Here is a 17,123-nt window from a genome sequence, read left to right as displayed (position 1 = left end):
CAAATAACATAGAGCAACAAAATTAAAGCATTGTCTGGAAGGATTTAATAACGTAATACTTAAATTACAGCAATTGAGGCGTGTCATCACAAACCCCATTCACGTTAACACAATAAACTTGAACAACACAGAATGAGCTTACCTCGCACAAATAATGGGTTAACACACAAATTAAAGTAAATCACAATAAAATGAGTTCAACTTATGGCCATAGTCACCAAGCACTTGATTGCACAGGTTAGTTGAACTTACCATGCAATTTGCAGGCCATCGCACATAAAACGCAGGTTAAAATATCATGAAAATCTGTCTAACGGTTAACCAGTAATTTCACCATTAAATAGTGATGATCATTGGCATTCCGAACGCATAGAATAAGATTTCTGGGCCTTGAGATTAAAATTCATAGAATGTTTTAGCTATCCATTGTTGCAAAGCAAATGAGGAAGGAATCTGACATATACTGTGTCACGGATAGGACTGTGATAATTTATAAACCAGCAGGTACAGTTCACTTTGAAGGATTCGCACACTGCTCGCAAAATAAACTACTGTGCCAAAAAATATTATCTTATGGAAACTCTCAAAAATTCATTTTTACGGAATCATAAGATTTAGTATTTTTATAATTTTGATTTTCATTTTACATATGCGGTCGTTAGTTTCTCGGAGAAATGTTTGATCAAAAAACAACATTGAAATAAAAATCCGTCCTAAATAACTCAAAAAATAAAATTAATTTGAAGTCTTGAAGACTGCTTAAATCAGCTAAGTACTTCACTAACAAAAGTGCGAGCATTAGGTCCACAGCTGGGGACATTAATGCAAAGAAAGTCGTCGTAATTTAAGAAGAGCGAGCATCCAAAGACGCGAAAAATGATTTCAGCTTTAGGTAAAATTGAGCCAAGCAGCATGAGAAACGTGCCAACAACCGAAACATTTTGCTGTTACTTCGTTCCAAGACAGCTATGTAGGAATCTTTATATCTTAGAATGACGGTAACTGTTACAAGCTGACAACCAGAATTTCCCGAAATTGAACTTTTCTGACTACAAAAAATGGTCATGTTGCTATGCCGAAACATACCATACTCGTCGATTTCACGACCAGCCATCCTAAAAGTGTACATACTATTAAGTACCGTGGCACGTTTCATGTTGTCATGAGTTAAGTAGGGTTACCAATGCATCTTAATGATGGTCACTAGTGTCATAATAATATTCCAGAAGCTTCTTTCGCAGCGAGCAATGCGGCGGAGCTCTCGTTAATTTTATAAAGCAGATATAAAACGAACCGTTTTTTAACTAAGGCTTGTACTTTCATCACCTGCAAAATAATAACGTTTAAAATTAAATTTTGCTTCGGACAAATGCAGCCCTTGAATAACAACCCACGCTTGAATTTACGTACAAAGCTAGGGACAATAGGAATGACAGGAAAAATGGTAACTAAGTACCGATTGAAGGTGAATATTTATACACGTACATACGAATCACTGAACCCATACAGAAATGATAATCTGCAATAATTAGTCTACAGCAAATACACGATGGAAATCAAATTCAGATAATTTTCAAATCTCCTAAATATCGCGTTAAATAAAATATTCATTTGTTCCACTAGGCTTGGATCGATCAGTTAAAGAGTTAATATTTCGACCACTTACAAACTACACACAAGATCCGGCCGCATCTGAGCAGCAATGCGTAGAGTCGATCTGACGCTGCTGGTGATGTCTCACGAACTCCTGGTGACGTAGCTGCTGCTCGTAATTTGTAACAGGCTTGACTACCGCACTTGACAATTCGAAGACTTTGGAATGAGGATCACAGTCTTTATTTCTGTCAGTCGCAAATGCTGCTTCGTTTGTTCCATCAGTGGATTGAAAATTTTCCAGCTCGGGATTTTCAGGGTCAGGCTCTGAGCACACGAGGGTAGAGACTGAGTTGGATGGCGTGAGGTGTGGTGACGAATTCTGTTTCATAACTGCAGGCTTTTTAAGACAAGACCGTGATTGTTTCTGCTGGTGTTGATGTTTTTCTAGTGAACTACGAGGTTTTCTACCATTACTACCACTGCGTCGTGGCCGAGACCCAACACTTGCTGACCTGCAGACGCAGGAAGATTCACCGTTGCCACTCACTTGCGACTCCGTCGACTCCTTGCGCATGACAAGCTGCGCGCAGCTGCCGTTTTGCTGCTGACGTGACTGGCGGTTCTGCTGCAGGCTTACGATTAGGCCACGCGAGTGCTGCTGATGAGCTGGCTGTTTCAAATGCACGTTAGGGGAATGTTTCAAGTCTTGCGCCCTGCAGGGCTTATTTCCAGATTTACACTTAGGACTGCCTTTGCAATTGCTATCCGAGACGTAAGGCAGAGAAAAAGGACTGCCAAGGGTAGGGCTGGTGAGAGGCTCTAATTCGTGCGTGTTAATTTGGCAGCTCAAATAAGGAGCGTCGAAGTCGTGGGTGGTGTGACCTGAAGTGTAAGGAGCTGAAGGGCAGACACTCGATGTAGACAAAGTAGACTCGCTGACGCACGCTTGCTGGTAAATATTTTTGTCGTTTTGCTCATCTCTGCATGAGCAAAACTCACTGCAGTCACTCGGCGACATGATCTGGCCACAATTTCTCTCAGGACCAACGAGACTCATGAGAGGTAGGAAGAAGAAGGTAGCGTAAATATATGATGCAAGCGCTATAATGATCAAGAAGGTGGCAATGTGGATGTAAGCAAGCACGGTGGCTGAGAGCATTGCCACAGCAGCAGCGAGTGTAGTCAGCGTCGTCATGAGAACAGGACTGCCAAGTCTGGTCAGTGCCCACACGGCGGCGGCCTTACGCTTGCCTGGTGGAGCTTTGGTGTAAGCGACTGCGTAGTGAAGCGTCAGGTCCACAGCTAAGCCGATAGCCGCCGACACAACGATGCTCTCGAGTACATTGAGACGCCACCCCAGTATCACGAGAGCCGCTAACGTCACAAGCATCACAGAAGTGATGCTTAAAACTGCAACAAGGCTCACCATAACATTGCGTGTGGTGAGCAGTAGCACCACAAGGCTCACCGATACAGCCACCAGCACCGCCAGCTTGGTGCCCTCAAGGAGAGAACGCTGTACCTCGTAGAACTCCAGGTAAGAAGTGAACCACCCGCTTCTCAAACCAGGAGGGGCATATTGCAGCTGGCGAGAAGACCATTGCTCTACCTGCACAACCATCACCCATTAACATTTTGCACGTACAAGAATTATATTCATTATCATGAATTTTAACTAATTAATTCAATGAAAGAACCTGATTTCGATGGTGTAGTATTCATAAAAAATAAGTTATTCGTCAAAAGTTTTCAGTAGCATGCAAATAAATAATAGAAAGTTATTATCAGTTCATATAGCTGTGAAAACTAGTAGCAATTAAAATATATATACATTAACTCCCAACTGAGTTCTCCAACTACTCAAACACGCAAAACGAAGAATTTATTGAATAATCAACTTACACTCGTGAAAAATTGATGCATCTGGTCAAATGAGAGCGACCAGACCACATTACTGTCATACTCGATGACGAGAGCAGCCACTTTGTTGCTAGTCTTGTTGAACTTTGGTCCAGCAACACCCGGAACAAAGTACAGGCGAGGGGTTTGGTATAGCACTTCAACGGCTTCAATGATGCACTTATCAAACACCCAGCGTGGGTAAGGGAAAGGCATTACCTCGCAGCATGGGTACCTATTCTTTGAAGCATCAGCACAACGTCTCTCCTCCATCCATGACTTGAAGGTCTCAATAAAACAATTTGGAAGTAGAGGCCCCATGGTCGACATGTAGAAGCTCTGCTTCCTCAAGTCGCGGCAAAATTGCAACAGCCAACTCTGAGACTCAGGAGCTGACATATCAAATTTACTATCAAATTCTAGTGTGGACTCTGAAGCTGGGTTCAGATGGTCCCCATTATCTACAGGCTTCAGCCCCCACACAATCCTAATGGGGAGGCGGTTCACAACATCGCTGCGTAGATTTCTCTCAAACCAGAAGTTGTACTTGTGATCTAAGTCATATCGTTCAAAGTAGTGATCACGATTAAAGAGTTGGAAATCTGCTGAGTCCGGAAGTCGCAATCCTGGGTAATAGAGAACCAAAACACCAGCATAGATGGCGAAGCCAAACAGTAGGCTGGCCCATAGCACTCTTGGCTTCATGACAATCCATGGCATGAAGCTTTCGGAAAAGGAAACAGATAGGCTGTTGATTAGCTCAAACATCCGTGAGAAAGGTTTATGATGCCAGGTTTTCTTCACAACTTTGCAGGTGTCATCAGGCATCTTAATGATGTGAGGCGAACGAGGAGGAGATTGGGAAGTGGAATGCAAGGAGTTATGAGAAAAACTCGATGTTTTAGGAGAGGCATTGGATGACTGGATGTTGGGAGAACGAGGAGGAGATGTTGTTGGAGACCGATGTTGGCGGTAGGGATGATGAGGAGTGTCAAGTGATGCAGGATTAACTGAAGAACATGACCCGAGAAGAGGATGAGGAGATGGTTTACTGAAGGTTGGGTTAGGATGATGAGCAGTAGCAGCGGCAGCGGCCGAACTCAGGATTTCGGAAGAAGGCGCTGAAGAAGGCAGGAGGGAGCAGCAGAAGCAACAACGCCAGCGCTCGGAGATGATAAGGCAAGCTGGCACCCACGTCAGCATCAGCAGCAGGTTCGCCAACACCACCGTGCCAGCGAACAGGCTACACAAATCGAGAATACAGGCGTTGAATTTCAACAAATATCGTGTACGAAGTTGAAGAATAATTAAAACCTTAATACATATGCATTTGGTCCAAAAAAAGACATTTCACCGTTTTGATTTGCACATATTTGCATCAAAAACAGGTTCTAAGCATTAAAACTTCCATATTTTCTCCCAATAGAATCAAATAAATCAAAGAAGATCGCGAAGTTTAGAAAATAACTAGAATAAAAATAGCCCATGTACCTGAAACATTTTATTGCCGTTATGGCAGAAGTGGTGGAAGCAAAAAAAGCAGCAGCAGTAGTGAGCGAAGTGACCACTACAGAGGAGGCGGCGTGGTGCATCACCTCCTGCACGAACTTGACAGGAACCTTGTGGCCCTTGCGTCCACCTCCACCACCGCCGTTATCGCGAGCCACGCTGCGCCACACGCGGCAAAACACGAACGAATCGTCCGCTCCCAAAGCTGCGCAATAAGAGTTTCATGAAAACATACACTTGTAGAAAATTCACTAGATTTCCAGAAAAACATACTTTTCGCCGGAGGCTGGTTCTTCAGCCGTCACAAAATTAAATCTCTTTTGTGATCCCAGGTCTGCATTTAAGCACAGATGTTCGGTATCGGATTCTTAGTGCCCAGAATAGAAACAGGAAATCCTGAACAATAAAAAGCATGCCAATCCATTTGTCCACTATGAATACAGGAATGGATAGCATTGACGACTGTTATTACATAAAGAAAATAATATAAGTTTAAAAATTACTTTTTAAAGACAACACTTCTAAAGAATCCAGTGTTTCCAATGTTACAGATGTACAATGAATTTCTAATTTTATTTTTGAATATTAAAAAAATTAATTTTGCAATTTATTTTATTAACAAATTTTTTTTTCGAAATTATTTATTCTGTCAATTGATTCATGCATTGCCTCCAACTTTACACAAGTGTACACAATTTCAGGTCAATTGGACAGGTAAAAGTGTGTCAAATATCGGTTATAAGATTTGTAGCTGACAAAATTATTTTTTCAATTTTTTAATATTGAAAATTTTTTTAGTTTTCAAAATCATTTATTTTGTCATTTGATTCTTGCATAGTCTCCAACTTTACGCAAGTGTGCAAAATTTCAGATCGATAGGATAAGTAGAAGTGTGTTAAATTTTGATTATAAGATTTGAAGCAGGAAGACAGACAAACAGACAGACAGACAAACAAACAAGAAGTGAAGTTAAAGAGAAGTGTTGTAAAAAGAGTAACGTTGAAGGCACCACTCGGTTACCAGATGTTTATTGACGACTAACATAGACGACGATAAATGTATTAGTGGACAAACAGGTACGTACTAGACTTAGAGCTAGGAATAAAACACTTTAGAAAGAATTACAAGGTGCCCTCTTGGCACGGCACATGAACAAGCAGAGAAAATCCCTAATACAAACATGAGGAAACGGTAATTTTGATACAGACCTCAACGTTCGAAAATCATAAAAATAGGACATATCTCATAAAATAGGACATAAACTCATGGACATATCAAGAAAGGCATAAACCATCAAATGAAGCATGGCGTGCCAACAGAGGCATGTCATACCAATATAGGAATACCCGTATCAACAGAAGCATGACGTACCAACAGCAATGATGCACGACAGCACGTTCATGTAAGGGAAGAAAGAGATTCTGAAGACGAAGGTGTAGAGGAAGTACGCGATGATGAGGGACGATGATACGGTGCAAATGGTGACGATGGTGATGATGAGAGATGACGTGTAGAAGAGCACCAGCAGCAGCACCGCCCCAGCAGCGGCGATAACGAGTCCTGCGTCACGCAGCAGTAGCTTGTCAAAGAGCGCATTCTTCACACCTGCAAATTGAATGTTAAAAAGCATTTGGACTCGAGTGACATACTCATTTTCTGACACAATCATTAAAGTTCGCAATTATATTTGCATATTAGAAATAAGGAGAATTGAATTTAATATATTCAAGGTGATGCATTATGCCAAGGCGCACTGAATTCAAGGATAAGAATACATATATAATTAATATTGGATTGGACGCCTGCTATCTCATTCTTAACTACCTGATTTGCCTGAACTTTGAAATAATTTTCAGAGTGATTTTCTGATTCAAAATTTTACTGTAGTATCCTATTTACGTACATCATGTACTTATTTCTACCAAAATGTCAATATTTAATGCTCTTTGTAACTTGAAAATGAATGTTCGTTACATTCGAAACGTCGTTAATAAACTAAAACTACTTCCCGATATATGCCTTTCGATCTACCAATGTCATCTGAAGAATTGTCCGACTCTTTGATAATTTAAATCAACGAATTCTCTGGTCGTTAATCGCACGCGTATAAATAAACTAATTCTGCCATCTAAAACTAATATAATTAATAGAATACAAATCGGTTAGTTAGATGAACCAGTTATTCACACACTATAAATGTATAAATAAGGATGTGTTATACTTCATATTTCTATCATATTTCTATCATATTTCTCTGAGCCGGTGAAAATATTTTTATATTTTAATATTTTTTCTGATTCATAGTATCATATTTCTCTGAGCCAGTGAAAAATAGTAAGGAATTATCATGAAATAATTCTTAATATAGGAAAATAAAAACAAACACATCTCGTACATTGAATTTGTAAATATAACCATTATTCATATGATACTAAGCAGCGTGATAGGCGTGTGTTAGCAATAAGTTAAATGGCAAACTTTAAACACTTATTGGTCTAGTCTAGTTCATCACATACACCTGATAATTCAGGTAAAGACCAATTTTATCTTATCAAGGATAAGTGGAAAAAAAATAGTTTACAGCTTACCAAGTTCCATGGATATGACGGTAACATTTCCCTCAGAGAGCGACATGCCAGCAAGCTGTTCATAGAACAGCAGGCTCTCGGAGCTGCGTGCAACGGGCAGAAAGATGGCACTCGTGCGCAGGGAGGACCAGTCAGGGGGTGAAGCGTCAGCACCAAACTGTGGAAAAGCAGCCGTACAACCATCAGTGACAGATTCAGAAGGCGCTTTTCTTCATTTGCTTTGAAACAAAAATTTGCTTTGAAGTTCATGTGCTTATGAATTTCGAGACAAATTTAGTAAAAAGAGAGCTTACTAAATTACTACCTAGATAGAGCCAATTTCATACACAGAAAATTCTTCAACTCGCATCTCGAAGTTATTGACCGGCTTTAGATGTCTAGAAATTATGAAAAGTAAATCCAGTTAAAATTCAACGTCAAGAAACGATGTCAACAACGTTAGAACTCACATCATGCTGCTGCATCATGAAGTGAACATCCGCCAGGTAATGCAGGATTGTATAGACGGCATCATACTTCATACAGAGGCGCGGCAGGCGCGAACACTGTGAGCCACATCCTCCCTCGATGCTCTGATCAAAGTGACGTGCGCATGACAGAAGCAGTCCACGGACGTAAGTGACATCATCTTCAGTAATGTCATCACAATGCGTCTTGTTGGTGAGCAACGCTACGTAGTTAGGGATGGTCCAAGACAGACAGCATTGCTCAGGGGATGACCGCTCGCAGATGGTGTTGAATGCAGGAGCCTCACGTATTCTGTGGTCTAGTTTACATATGGACTGAAGGTGCGGGAGACTCAGAAGCGAGTACATGGAGAGATCAGGGGCTAAAGTTGACGAATTTTCAGCCTTGTTATCAGTTGTTGAGAAAACAGACGTAGCAAAAGAAAACGGTGATAAGATATCAGATGACGGTGTAGAGCAGACAGCGCTGGAGACACCTACAATGACATGTGCATATGTAGGAACAGGTGGATTACAGAAAAAGCCGTCAGGAGCAAGGTGGTGATGGTCATGATGAGAGTGTTCATTATCATACTCTGTCTCATACTCATAATCCTCAACCTCATAATAGTCATAGCTTGCAAGAGGTTCGTGAACTGTGAGATAGTCTTTCCTGTCTTGACCATGAAGCATGTCTTGTTTCAAGCCTATGAGCCGCAACTTCTCAATTGCAGACTTATATTTATCATCCCCATCTTCTGCAATGTTGCTTCTTGATCTATTACCTCCCTCATCTTGCAGATCTATGTCGGTCAAGTTCACAATACTGCCGTTGAGTTTAACACTGAATCTGTTAATGACATCACCAGTCTTGGCAGAACCTGCCTCCAGGTGTAGCTCATGTAAACGCTGCAGGTCTTCACTTGAGCAGTTAGGCTGAACCGAGACAACTCCTCCCACAGCTTCGACGCATGCCTGAAATTTATACATTATTAGCTGCGACAATGTAGACAATAACCCTAAAATACAGGAGCACTGAGATGATTGGGTAAGAAGAAGCTTATGTATCAGGTTATTGCTTACTGCAAATTTTTTTACAAACGCTAAGCAATAATAAAGACTTACAAGCAATACAAGTTTCTTTGTTTTATAACATCTCACAGCTCAGATATTTCAGTTCCTTCTATAACCCACAAAGAAATTTGTCAATCTGCATTGTTTCTTGATGACTTAGATATTTCAGTTGAGAGAACAGGATTATCTGCCCAAGACAATTAACAGTATACACTTTTAGTGACTGGCTTTTGAAATATTTGAACGTCTGAATATATATTTATATATTCAAATATTATACTTGAAATCTACTTCTATATTTCAAGCACCGCATGAACTTACCAGTTATGGTGCTTGATATCAAGAAGTTCAAGGAGAAATTAATCCATTTAAAGAAATTACCTATCAAAGAAAATCTTACCATGTGCGTGTGTGGTAGCTTGCGGAACTGCACGCCATGTTTGCCACCAGCTTTAGGCTTTGGTTTGTTTCCTTCACTGGGGTTCAGAGCACTGGGCTGATGAGGCGGCCACGTCTCCCGCGGAGGAGGTTTCTTTGTGGGGTTCACTGTCAATGGTCCTGAAGGACGGGTTGCCTCCAGCATGGCCCTCCAAGCCGCTGCTCTGTTGCTCACCGTCGTGCCACGGGCCTCAAACCCCTGTAGTACCAATAAAGTTAACTTTGCATCTACATTATGTAACTTCATCCCAGACGTTGTCCAAATTATAATGGAGATGATTTCTCTTATAGGTACCTATGGAACCTAATAGATTTTGGCAAATCTAATGGAGTCACAATTTCCCATCCACATTTGGAACTTAGTAGATGTAGGCAAACTCCCAATGTATTTTATTTCCATCTAGATTATAGAGCTTCATAGGTTTTGGCTAAATTCCAAGGAGTTTGTACAATGTATCATCAAGATATAGGTACTGAGGTTTGCTTTGGAGCAATAAAAGCTTCTGTGAACAAAAAAAATTAATATTGTTGCTAAAAGCTGAAACCCAGTGTCTTCTCCGCCTAAGTCAAACATTTGCAGGCAATGAGTTCACAGATTATGACAGGAAATAAAATTAAGCAAGTTAGACGGGAGTGCATAAGGGGTTGAAGTTTAAATTTAGTTACCTGTTTAAAACAAGAACACATGAGACAATACTGAGAAAGAACAGGTTAGTGAAAAACAGCCATTTTAAGACATTCTAAAAATACCTGAGACTTGTAAGAAAAATCATAAGGTGAAACTCTGACAAAAACTATTCAAAAATTAGATTCACAGTGGCTAGTTTAAAAAGTCATTTAATGAGTAAAGTCATTTCAAGCTCACACTTGCTTTTTATAGCAATTAATAAAGACTGCTTTACAAATGGTAAATATCACAGAAAATATTTCACCAGTGAGGGGTCATTGAAGGCAGGCAGCTGCTGTAGTGTAACAGAGATCACTAAGCAGGCTGCCACAACAGCCGTTGCAGAGCACACAACGGCATAAGGATGGTGGCAGAGCAGCTTGTCATACCTGCAGGTTACATAAAATAATGTCAAAACCTGGAATTTGTTTAGGGCTGGTTGTTCCAACATATTTATTTACTGATAATTTAAAATAGTGAAAACATATCACCAGCAATGAAAATAAATATGTTCCCTACAGGATTCCAAAGATTTTCTACAAAATCCACAGATTTTTGTTTAATTAACAAAATAATATTCACTTTTTATTCTTTAGGTTTACTTGAACAACTCTTGAATTATGAAGTAGATTGTCAAGAATCTATTGAACAAATCACTTAAAAGAATTACTTCTTATAAATACATAAAATACTCTCACCATAACATGATTCAGTTCATATGAATGAGGTTGTGAACCAGTCCCAAATAACTGCCATCTTCCTAAGATAGCAAGTATAGGTGAAGCTTCACTGATATAAAGCACTCCTAGTTCTGAAAAGATGAATAAAATGTTAATACCCAATACCCTATATTTGCAGTGATCCAGTTCCAGAAGATGTTCCAGTCATTGTTAAATTTTGAAATATATCAGGAACAAAAAAGAAATTATCATAATACAACAGTGTAAAAATTGAGGTGTGCTACCGTAAAATGGGGTAACTTAGACCACTTTTATTTTTATAAATGATGCCATTTTTTTACTAGCTAAATTAAACTTGAATTGAAACATGCAAAATACAGGTCTATACTCTAGCTTCACTCACCATAAATTGCTGGCTCCTGCCTCTCATAGTCTTTATGTAATTTCAAAAATTTGTTAAAAAAACGAAAAGTGGTCTAAGTTACCCCGCCGGTCTAAGTTACCCTGCCGGTCTAAGTTACCCCATTTTACGGTACCTGCTACCATCCCAAAGCCTTCAAATCAAACTCCAAAAAATAATAATAGGTAATGACTAAACTGACAACAACAAGCCCCAAATTCATGAATTATATAGTCAAGTTGAGTATAGAGATTGATTTCAAAGTAAACAATTTGTAGAATTTATATTTGAGGACAAGAATGTATAAAACATTGTGTCAAGCATAATTGAACTAATTATGAAACAAGCAAAGTATAACAGCAGATTTCAAGGTTGTTAGATTGTAGTACTAACACAGTGCAATTCAATAGGTAACATAAAAGAACATGGTCTTATGACATGTTGAACCGGTCAATGCTTCTTTACGGACCACTGCACAACACACTAGCACCTTCCCAAACAAAAGATAACTGTGCACCAACTGAACCTAAGGGGGGAGCCAGCATCAACTCAGCAGCAAGCTGGGCTAGCAGCTGTGGCAGCTAGCCTTGCTTGGTCAAGAACTTATTTTTTGAAAGCAAAAGGCTTGACAAAGTGCGGTTTCAAGTCTTTAGGAGCCTAAATTTCAGCCTAAAATATATTAAAAATTTACATTTCTGCATGGATTTCAATGCTATTAGCATTGAAAAACTTCAAAGTATCTCGAGCAAGAAATACTTGCCAAATAAATTATAATTTAGATATAAATGTCACTAGAAAATGGAGTGCTCCAACTTGGAACAATCAGTTTTGAAGTGATGTTTATAGATAGCCAAATTAAAATTTATTTAGCAAGTATTTATAACAAGAGAGTGACCTTGAAGTTTATCAGGGTTGGCGATTTTTTTGATTTTTTTAAAAAAATAAAAAAAAATCAAAAATCAATGATTTTTTTGATTTTTTCAACTTTTTTGTCTTTTTGAAGTGGTATTTTTTATGTTGCAATTAGCCTAACTAACAATAACAGTATATGGATCATAATGGATGGCTAAAAAGGGCACTTATTGCCTTCAATAATGGCCAACAGGCCAAGGTAGTGTTTACCACTTAGGGATTTTTGGGTAAACAATTATTGGTAAGTCTATTCATTAGCTTTGTAAAGTTTGTATGGAGAAAGGTAATGAGCTAAATATTGACCATTTAACTGACTTCAATATACAAAAACACTTCAGGAATGCAGATCTTCTAAACATTGAAAGTCACATAACAGATAGGTAGCTGATAGCACAGTGCACAGCACTGTCAATAGATCTACTAGTTTTATGTCCTATAAATCTACCAGACTCTCCTTTCTATACACACCTACTAGTAGTGACTGAGTGACTGACTGCACTGTTCCCATTTAATTCAGACCAATAAACCAATATTTAACATAATATGTGTGAACGTGCTGTAGGAAACTTCCGAGAACAACTCCAACAGTGTGATGCAGCTAACAAACCCCACCTTCCTGATATTGTTTTCAAAACATAAGTACCGGTATTTTAAATGGTATGTTATGCTAATCTTGAGGAAAATAAACTTTCTTCTTTATGTACCTCCATTACTCTTTTATTTTACCTCAAAACTGCTCAATCAGTTCTGCCCCACCCTGTATAAGCTAGCTAACACATTTAAATTGTATATTGTAATCAATATATAACAAATAGTCAAATAGTTAAAGACTACTTATAGCCTTATAAGAATTAGCTAAGCTGCTAGCTACATACAATGTATTGCACACTTGATACCTCTGTCCCAAAAACATTCAATTTATTGGAACCTAATACACACTAAAGGCAACAAGTTTATATACCAATTTGTCATTCATAGTACATTTATACTAAACCATGAATAACAATACCTCAGTATAAATTAAAGACTGCCACTCAATATATTTAAATATATGAAAAAATAAAAAAAAATCGAAAAAATCACGATTTTTTTATAAAAAAATCAAGTGATTTAATCACATGATTTAATCATTTTGATTTAATCATTGCCAACCCTGAAGTTTATTAATGTTAACAGCATTGAAATCTATGCAGAAACATAAATTTCTAATATTTTTTAGGCTGAATTAGGCTCCTAAGGACTTGAAACCATACTTCATTGTGGCCCTTTGCCTTCAAAATTCTCAATCAACCAAGCTGGCACAGCTGCTGGCTAATTATTCAATTTTATAAAATTTAATGAGAAGTGAAGCAGATTTCAAGTCTAGAAAGGCCCACTAACATATTGCAGCACCAGCAGCAGCAAACAAAGGAACTACTTTATTGTTTAGTAGGTTAGACTAAATAAGATAATATCACATTCTGTTTAGGCACAGTCAGTTAAAGTGTTCCATCAACATAATATAATATATATATATTTATATATAATATAGCAGCTTCAGCATTCATTAGGCCTTAGGCCTGTTGCCAATTCTTAGTACCATAAAATGGGGTTACTTTGACTGGCGGGGTAACTTTGACCACTTTACGTTTTTTTAACAAAAACCCCCAAAACTCAAAAACGATTTGACATAGAAAAATTTTGTCGATGGCCATCAAAGGCCTAATATTGAGGCTAAATAACACAATAGAAAGATTTAAAAAGTTTGCATATCTAATCAATTAAAAAATTAATAATGTGACCCATGAAAAAGAGCTACTATTTAAAGCCTGTCAGAGTACCCCCTCTAATTTTTTTATTTTTTGGTAAAATAACTCCAGTTTTTGATGCATTGTAGTAGAACTCTTCTAGTTACATATGCAAAAGACAAATTTTAGGAAAGTGTCATAGTTTCCAAATGGGGGGCGCTGCCCCCCAATGGGGGAACTTTGACCACCTAATGGCAGCTGTGACGGGGTAACATTGACCGGCTTGGTTAAGTATTAAGTTAAAATTACCATAGGTACCTAGGTATATAACATATTTTATGTTTGATACACCTACTAATGTTTTTTCTTTATGTTTCAGACTCTACAGTCTTATATATTGTAATTTTAACTTAATTTCCAAACCGGTCAATGTTACCCATCACGGCTGCCATTAGGTGGTCACATTTCGCCCATGGGGGGTGGTGCCCCCCATTTGCAAACTATGACACTTTCCTAAAATTTGTCTTTTGCATATGTAACTAGAAGAGTTCTACTACAATGCACCACAACCTGGAGTTATTTGGAGTTATTTTACCAAAAAATAAAATTGATTTTACCACCCGGTCAAAGAAACCCCAAGAGCTAGGGTAACAAAGACCATCACTTTTTTTGAAATTACATCAAAACTATGAGAGGCAGGAGCCTGCAATTTATGGTGAGTAAAGCCAGAGTATGGACCTGTATTTTGCATGTTTCAATTATAAGTTTAACTTATCTAGTAAAAAAATGGCATTTTGAAAAAAAAGTGGTCGAAGTTACCCCATTTTACGGTATCGCAGAAGATCCACAGGTTGTTGCGGGCCTGAACTTGCAACTCACTGCTCCAATTCTGCTGTGCTTAACTGCCCAGTCTCCTTGCCAATTCTGACCAGAAACTGGTGCACCGAGCTGGGATCAAACTTGCACCTATCTGCTCCAATCTTGGTACAGTGGACTTCAGTCACTTTAGCCACTGGGGCAATTCCCATTACTAATTATTTATTCATTTATTTGTGGTGCACAAAATAGTTTCATCGTGTGATGTCAAAGCCGATGGATAATGTGGGCACTATGCACATGTAACATCAGTGTTGATACAGTCTCACGTAGCCAACGACCATTTGCCAAGATCAGTTTTTGTGAATATTTTCGAATGTGATATGAATATTTTTGATTGCGATAATGTGAATATTTTTAATTGTCATATTGTAAATATTTTTTAAGCTACTGTCAGCTATATTTTTTAGCTATGTAAATGCCCAAGGACTTCTTCAAATTCCACACTGCCTCTGAGCTTTAACTAGAGCTTGCAAGTTTTGGAGTCATGAGAATCCTACTAGACAAGATATCTCCCTGAGTTCCTTCTAGTTTAGAACATAAGTAACTTTGTAAAAGCAGGAAAACTGGACCAAAGCCACATAAGATTTGTACAAAAACACCTGTGAATCTGGCCAATTGACCATTAGCCCCTAATGGCAGTCTAATGATTTCTAAACTGTATGGACTAATTCACAATTTTTATATACAGTTATTGACAATAAGGATATAAATAACGTAGAAATCCAAGATGCACAAGCAACATTTCTAGGGAGACAGTTTTTTGTCTTTACAATTACTGGGCGGACTATTTAAATATCCCTTGATCAAGAGTGCTACCATTAGCCTTCCAATTTGGTGCCACCTGGGATGCATCATCTGCGCATGCAACCTAATGGGGCGGCTATGCTGGGGCGAACAAGGCGGGTGATCAGGTGAATCGACAGAGTGTGTGATGATGTCAAAGTTGACAACGGAAAAGGATTTAGGAGTTAAAATCAACAATGAGTTGAAATTTTCTAAGCATATTGAAGGTCAAGTTAATAATGCCAAATGCCAATAAACAACTTGGACTAATCAAACGCTCTTTTGAGTTCCTAGATGCAGAATTTAGCAGAAACAATGAAGCATTTGTTTGTTGCTGTTGTGCACCCAAACGGCCAAACCTAGAGTTTGGAAATGTCATGTGGTCACCAAAATTTGAAAAGGACAAAAATTTAGTAGAGAGTGTTTCAAAGACGCGCAACAAGGATAGTTCCGGGCTTGAAAGGCAAGTCCTATGACGTATGAGGAACGATTAAAGATTATGAAGCTTCCAAGCCTCAGTTATCAACGTCTGCGTGGGGATCTCATTGAAGTATACAAGTATACTCATAGCTTATACAAGGTCCCAGAACGCCAGAAGGATTACTAAAATTTGAAACAAGAACCAACACCAGGGGCCATGGCTATAAACTAAAAAAAAAGTGTAGGATCACATTCATGCAACAACATTTCTTCTCGCTTCCGAGTCACCGACATGTGGAACAGCCTCCCTGATGGCATCGTCAACACTCCAAGTATGAACATCTTCAAAAACAGACTAGACGAAGCTATGCAGGAGCATATGTTCAGTCTTAAAATGCCTAGCAAATTACAGACCAGGGCCAGGCAATAACTTAATAAGTCCAGCAGCTATCTCAATCAATCGTCAGCTATGGAAAGATTGGGTTCCAAAGGCCGGATCCCTTATGAATCAAGTCACGAAAAGTTCAAGAATCGGCAACAGGCCATGGGCATGGGCCTATTTCATCAACGCCTACAGGCTACACTTCTATTCTAATAGACTTGAGTGCCTACTACACTGATTATATGACTGATACAATCAACTTGAATCGAGTAAACATAATTGGCTTTGATTGTAATTGAAATCTTACTTAGAAGGTAAGGGAAATAATCTTGAAAGCTATCATATATAATTTGCTTATTCACAGGCATTAAACTAATCAAAGCTTACTGAATAACAATATAGTTTTCTGAATTTTTTCTACCCTCGCTCACCCTGTCTGTAACAGTGTCGTTTGACTTGTGGGTTACATTACGTCTGAAACAACAATATAAAGTTTCCCCATTTGTTAGAGACTACCCTAAATATCGCGCCAACCGAGAGGCAATTTTAATATATTTGTGGAGTAAATAGGCATGAAAGTGTATCCACTTATGATTAAATAAAATTGAATATCAATCAGCCATTATTCTATCTTTATTGACTATCATAATGCTGAAAAAACTACTATTAAGACTATATATTGGCCCCAACGACGATTTAGGGTAGAAACGAGAGACTCGGCGA

The 17,123-nt window shown here is 38.6% G+C and overlaps 1 protein-coding gene across 1 annotated transcript; it reads right to left on the bottom strand.

The window, feature by feature from the left end:
* Positions 1 to 599: 599 nt before the first annotated feature.
* Positions 600 to 16,867, bottom strand: LOC108667531 (protein dispatched homolog 1). The gene is made up of 10 exons (XM_018154566.2): positions 16,832 to 16,867; positions 10,916 to 11,028; positions 10,483 to 10,606; positions 9,513 to 9,749; positions 8,042 to 9,013; positions 7,593 to 7,749; positions 6,376 to 6,609; positions 4,987 to 5,209; positions 3,499 to 4,738; positions 600 to 3,205 (listed from the first exon to the last, which is right to left on the bottom strand). Exons 2-10 carry the CDS (start codon positions 10,921 to 10,923, stop codon positions 1,670 to 1,672), a joined length of 4,731 nt encoding a protein of 1,576 aa, XP_018010055.1. The 5' UTR covers positions 10,924 to 11,028; positions 16,832 to 16,867; the 3' UTR covers positions 600 to 1,669.
* Between the last annotated feature and the right edge of the window lie 256 nt (positions 16,868 to 17,123).

Source organism: Hyalella azteca, unplaced genomic scaffold (genome assembly GCF_000764305.2).
Source record: "Hyalella azteca isolate HAZT.00-mixed unplaced genomic scaffold, Hazt_2.0.2 contig16679, whole genome shotgun sequence".
NCBI lineage: Eukaryota > Metazoa > Arthropoda > Malacostraca > Amphipoda > Hyalellidae > Hyalella > Hyalella azteca.
The sequence above is the reverse complement of the archived record's forward strand: the minus strand, read 5'-3'. Positions and strand labels throughout refer to the sequence as shown.

Coding starts and splice junctions, on each gene's coding strand:
- LOC108667531 (XM_018154566.2), bottom strand. Junction 9,750..10,482: donor CCTTCAATGACCCCTCACTG/GTGAAATATTTT, acceptor TTGGTACTACAG/GGGTTTGAGGCCCGTGGCAC. Junction 3,206..3,498: donor TGCATCAATTTTTCACGAGT/GTAAGTTGATTA, acceptor ATGGTTGTGCAG/GTAGAGCAATGGTCTTCTCG.